The following is a 6,179-nucleotide window of genomic DNA, read 5'->3' as shown; positions in this document are numbered from 1 at the left end:
TAGTGAACTTTATTTTTTTCTGAACGCTAAATTGGTGACTCAGTTCGTCTCTTGGTTTTCTCTAGTGGATTTGGATTTGCTGTGCATGTGGATTTCTGTATGTAAAGCTGTGGAAATGTTCTGCTTCCTGGGAAGTGATACACTTCATAAATGTCTGTGGGGGATTTCATCCAAATAAAGCTAGTGCTTTTAAAAAAAACTTGTCAATTTTAATGCTTTTGAATTTTTTTAATTTGGGTTTGATAAATCTGACTAATGAACTGTTGCAGTGTTTCGCAAAAATGACAAGTAAACCCTGGTGTCATTTAACAGGCCTAATGCGGTTTTTCATGCCAGTCATTGTATTATGGTGACTAATCTCTGCAGTGATTATTGCATAAATGAATTCATGTATATCTCATGTTAAAGTTCCAAATTAGAACAAGTGGCTCTGAGATTAGCACTAATTTCATATGTAGAGCCATTTGAGAGGAATTGAGTTACTTCTGGATTTAGCCACAGAAATATTGACATGTTCCTCCATCCACGAGGAGGAGGAGGAGGACTACGTCACACTGCGCGCACACACGGCATGTCGTTGCAACGCGGAAGAGAGGAAGGCGGAAACGAGCCTCCACGTCACTAAGGCGTAATATCGGCGTCAGTGCAACACACACACAGCTACTACCTCAGCGCGGGTTCAGCTCCGTTGTACGCTTCGCGACATCCTCTCTTATCGGTTCTAATAAGCCGCGTGACCACCGAGCGGAGCCGCGTCCTCGGCGCTGTCCTGCGCAGGTCGTCGGTGGAGCCGGGAATCCGCTCAAGGTAACGTAACGTCAACCGACGGTTTGTACCGCTGCCTGCTAGCCGGTCCGGGTGAACCTGCTACACCTACACCGCCCTCTCCCTCCCCTGAACACCGACGACCTTTACCGGCCGAGGGAAGCTGTCCGCGTCGTTTCATGGCTGAATACTCAGCGGCCGTTAGCGCCAGAGCTTCCTCTCTCTCGGTTCGGGCGGCTGTTGACCCGGCTAGCTGGTCTGGATTTAAGGTTGATGACGTTGTTGACGTTTGGGTTTGACAGCTGCCGAGGCTGGTCACGTGCGCTGTGCATCTCCCCCCCCCCCCCCCCCCTTCGCATCGGAGCTCGTGCCCAACGCGCGGGTCGTGGACGGGGCGACGAGGCGTAGAAAGCAAGCGGGCCCGGCGGACGGTTGTACAAACGGGGCTGCCCGCACACGGTGACGTCACGCTGAGGCCCATTCATTGAGTTTTACGATGCCTCGGACCGATCACGTGTCTTTCCCAGGCTGCCCAGTAGCATCGCTCACTGGGAGCGTGCGCGTGAACATATTGCGGATGGAGAATTGTTCTAGATCATTAGTATTATGCTGGCTGCGTCCATTCGATGCCAGGAGTGTGTCCTCCACCCCTTAAACATCTAAGACGCACATCCGTGTGTTTTTATCAATTATAAGTATTCTTACGTTTACATTTATTTATGCTTTTAAATCTCCAGTTCAGCATTATCTTCTGCATGTTAGTATTTGCTCTATAGCGTGTATGTGTAGTCAAGTTAGTGACGGTTCTTTTATTTTTATTTGCATCGTTTTCAAAATGCACTACATGTTGCCCACGTCTTTGCTTGTTTTTTTCTTGTATTTCTCATGATGCACATGCTTTCCTTTCTTGAAGTAGTACAGGTTTTTTAGTCTGTGATTCTTGTTATTTGCTCAACTTTTTGTGAAACGAACAGGTGACAGCAGGTAGTTTGTTATTTCTTCAGTGGGCCCAAACAAGGTGGTTGTGTCATGTGTTCAACGAAGCACGTTTCTGTCGGACCAAAGGTGAGAGATCACGAGTGACTTCAGAGTCCCTGGTTCAAAAGGAATCCTCTTGCTCAAGATAGCTTGTTGTTTTGACCACATGTCATGGCTTGCAAAGATGAGGTCAGCGTGTCATGCAACGTTTTAGTCACAGACTAAAGTAATATGTGAATATAGCATAGATTAAATTATCTGGTTATTGCATGGTGATTTATATGTATCTCATGTGCACAGTGATCTTTCAAGTCATTATATTCACTGATTTCCTCCATTTTTGCGTTCAACTTAATGTTTTGATTTCCCGATATCACCCATCCCATCATTGATGAACACCTTCTGAGTGGACCCCCCCCTACCCCCCCCCCCCCCCGGCTAAACAGCACGCTGTGCTTTGCTAAAGCCGCTGTGTTGCATTCGTTTGAATAAATCTCAAAATACAATATCCGCTACCAGGAAACCATGAAAGCTTGTACCAAGCAAATCCTTTTCTGTACTCGGCCAGGACCGAGCAGCACGACGTTGTCTACTGTGTAGTCTATCATTACATGTAGTTTGAGAACCTGTTTCATAGGAAACACCCAGTTACGCCCCGTACGCACCTTTTTAATCCTTTTAAACCGAAGAATTACGCAGTAATTACGCATTAATCAGTGTCAAAGTTAGAAATAGGAATTTGGACGTGTAGCCTCCCGATGTATCGTACACTACTAGAGCGAGCTCATCGTGCTGTCGAGTGGTGACAGGACAGTGCAAACCACACAAGCCGCGCAGGAATAAAGGAGCTCACATGGTTTATTTAGCCCATGCTGTGATCACTAGAAGCGTGGCCGGGGGTCCAACTGCTACAGCCATTCATTTCAAATCCAAACCAACATATTAAAATAACATCACAACGCTTGTCTGAAATGCGACATCCCTAATGGGAAGATGGTGACACATCACGCGTAATGGTGCAAAGGCACATTACTCGGCCGTTGGAAAGAAGTCCCCCGAAGGCGTTGAGCCGAACCTCTGACTTCACGCAGGCAGTCAGAAGCTGTGACGATATGTCTTTGTTCCCCTCCGTGTTCTTAACGCCGTCGCGGTCAGCACTTTCCCCTCGCGGCCAGGAGACACGTGGGTTCCATCCCGGGCTGCACTGGGTTCGCGTGTTCTCCCCATGTGAACGTGGGGTTTTCGCTGGGTTCTTTCTTTGACCTCGCTGAGCCATCAAAGAACCAATAATCATCAAAATTGAGGAAAGGAAATTCAATATTCAGAAATGAGAAAAAGTGTGTTGTTGGTCCTCTCTGATTTGTGTTTTTTCCTTTTTTTTGAGTCCACATACAAACTGAAGTCAAACACACAGCAAATCACATCTCATTTGCTCTGCGTTTTGTTACGCAACTCCATCACTAACTGCAGTAGGAAGCGAAGGGAAGAGAAACTGAGAAGAGGACTTTTTTGCTTCCCCAACACAGGTAGACTCGTGGTTTAGTGTTCACCAGACCGGAGACCTGTCGAGCCGTCACTTACGGGCGTTTTCTTCTTACCCGATCGGTCCGAGGTGTTCTCCATCTATTTAAATCATGTAATTACTTGGAGCTTGTCTTAATGAGCCAGGTCACAGTGTCACAGCCAGGTCAAAGGTCAGTCTGGTGGTGCAGGCCAATAAGCCGAGCGCTACTGAACTGCTCAAATGTGTGCTTCTAACCCGCACTGTACGTTGGCCGTCAACAGGCCGCTGGAAGGGGACAGACAGGACAAACTTCTCATGTGTGACACTGGGAAACCTGCGTCAGTGTTCGCTTAGAACGCGATCAAAGTCACTTTCGACGAGGCGACACTCGGGTGAAGCGCGTTCCTCTTATTGCACAGTGGTACGACGACAAAGCGCATCAGCTGCTCTCACTGAGGCCGCTTCTTCCTCATTCCAAGGACTACGTTTTTAAACCTGTGACGTTAACGCTTGACAGTGAGACAATGCCCTCTGATTTCAACTGTTATCGAGCGCGCGCTCACGGTAAAATGCTTTAAAAGACGTTTGTAAATGGGGGATGCACGTCGCTGTGGCCTCGCCAGGCGCTACTCGCACACGGAGCGGCTGAAAGTTGATCCATGACATTCAGAATGTATCTGAGCCGCGGAACGGGAAGTTACGGCCGCTGTGAACTTGTGTCGGTTCAGTTTTCTGGTGCTTTGTTTGTTTGAACAATAATCTTTAAACTGAACTCCCACTTTGCTGTTTAAAAAAAAAATCTTTTGCATGTCGGTAACTGCAACGTACACGAGCCAGCGTAGGCAGTAGTGTACGTGTGGCAGTAGGAATACACCAGAAACAGCTCTTTTGGTTTTGAAGTTGTGAGACACTCTGCAAACCCTTAATATAAGTAACCTAATGTGGAACGTCAAAGAGAAGAGAGCCCTCACTGCTGCATTAATCACACGCCTGTACAGACAGTACTAGAATATACGATCTTGGGGGCGTGAGCTCTGTTTGCTCCCTTTCATCACAAATCCAAAAAATAACTGCGTCCCCCTTTGTTTGGTGTAAAAAGTTTGATGGCAGGGAGGTTTAGGATTAAAAATAAAAAAATGACACTGGTTTTGTATACACATGAATTTGCTCCTGAGCAGCAGAAATCTATCGGCCTTTTGCAACAGAAGCTTCTGCAGCGACGGTTTGCTCTGACGGTTTCAGCGCGGGCAAAGTGTCCTGTTAATGTGACACCTCCTCATCTTAAGTCTGCACCATGAAGCTCCCTTCATTGACATTTTTGTAAAATCATTTTATTTAAGTGTATTGGTGCAACCTTTGCCCAGAAGGTGAGTGACTTTGAGCCATTCGTCCTTTATTGGAGATTTCTTACCCGGCACATAATCTCATGTTGAAACCTGTCAATTATTCAGCCCCCGGCTTCACATTGAATGTGAACCAATGTGGACGCGTGTTGTGTGTATGTCCGTTGAATGTCCCGTGTGTGTGTCTGTCCCCTCAGACTACCCGGTGGGCCTTCGGCTTCTAGATGGGCGAATCCGGGTCACGCCGCTCCACGCTTGTGTCCCGCCTGCCGATCTTCCGCCGCAGCAGCAGCAAGAGGCAGGAGTCCCTCCCCTCCTCCCCGTCCTCCGGCGGACAGGGCAATGGCGTCCACACCTCGTCGCCGTCCAGCACCAACTCCAGCTCCGGCAGCACCGGGAAGCGGCGGAGCCTTTTCCGAGCCCCGTCCCTCAGCTTCTCCGCCAAACGGCACAGCGAGCCGCGCGTCCAGCCCATCAACCTAAACCTCACCCCCCCGCTGACGCAGAGCACCGACGGCAACGGCAACAACCAGCAGCAGACGGCGGCGGAAGCGCCGGCGGGGTTCAGCGAGGGCGGCGGGCGGCCCAAGTCGCGCCACTCGTTTGGGTTCGGCAGCCACAGGCAGAAGAAGATCAGTCGCTCTCAGACCGAGGACTTCGAAAAGGTCTCCTCTTCCTCCACAGCCAATCGGAACGTGTTTATAAACTGCATCAGCGGCTCGGCGGTCAACGAGGGGGACGACTCCGGCTTCCTGGACGACTTCAGCGCCGGCGGGAGCAATAACGCCAAACGGTCCTCACGGAAGAAACAGCTGCTGCCCAAGTCGTTCTCCGCTCACCACCGCTTCTCCCGGACCTCCGACCACCACAGACCCCCGGAGGTGAACCTGGAACCCCCGAGCTCCGCCGATGTGGCGGCGGTGGTAGCGGGGGCGCTCACCCCGGGGTCATGGTCCGGGGAGGTGGGCGGCGCCGGAGGGGAAAGCTCGCTCCAGTCCCCCATGATGTCAGAAGACCGAACCACAGCCGTCACCCCGTCCGAGTTTGTCGCCATCACGGAGGATTCCGTGTCCGAGGTGGACGCCCTGCCGGCCCCCGGCGCCGGGTCTGTTTCCGCCCCCGGATGCGCCTCGGCGCCCGAGCCGGCTGCTGAGGTGGCTGTTGAGGCTCCACCTGAACCCCCACCCGCCCCAGAGAACTTCAGCGTGGCTGTCTCCACGTCCCAGGTAGGGTGCTCGTTTTAGGCTCTTTTTTAAAAACTCCCTCGAAAACTAATCGAAAATATCTACCGAGTCAAATGGATCAATGAGTGCAGACGCTGTGCTTCGTGTTAAAATGCTTTGTGGTAAGCGTAGTGGAACTGATAAGCAACATTCTGACAAATTCTACAAAATATCTAAACAATGCATCTTTCTGCTTGCGAACATTTGATTGTTGTGACATAAGGGCTTCAGGAAGAGACAATCCACCCACAGGTGCTCCTACAGGAGGAATATCTATGACCACTGTGTGGACTCTGTGAAACATGGCATAACAATTGAGCACTGGGCATGAAAACCCTTTTTTATTGAAAGAGCTGAGGCATGAAA

General features: G+C 50.0%; 1 protein-coding gene across 1 annotated transcript in view; it reads left to right on the top strand.

Moving 5' to 3' along the window:
- Positions 1 to 545: 545 nt before the first annotated feature.
- The window catches only part of ccser1 (coiled-coil serine-rich protein 1), a 100,168-nt gene continuing 94,534 nt past the window's right edge, over positions 546 to 6,179 (top strand). Inside the window, exons 1-2 of the mRNA XM_040195023.2 lie at positions 546 to 807; positions 4,788 to 5,816. Coding sequence (XP_040050957.2) covers positions 4,815 to 5,816 — 1,002 coding nt within the window. The 5' untranslated portion in view covers positions 546 to 807; positions 4,788 to 4,814. The remainder of the gene's footprint in view (positions 808 to 4,787; positions 5,817 to 6,179) is intronic.

The sequence above is a fragment of the Gasterosteus aculeatus genome, chromosome 13, assembly GCF_964276395.1.
Source record: "Gasterosteus aculeatus chromosome 13, fGasAcu3.hap1.1, whole genome shotgun sequence".
NCBI lineage: Eukaryota > Metazoa > Chordata > Actinopteri > Perciformes > Gasterosteidae > Gasterosteus > Gasterosteus aculeatus.
The sequence above is the reverse complement of the archived record's forward strand: the minus strand, read 5'-3'. Positions and strand labels throughout refer to the sequence as shown.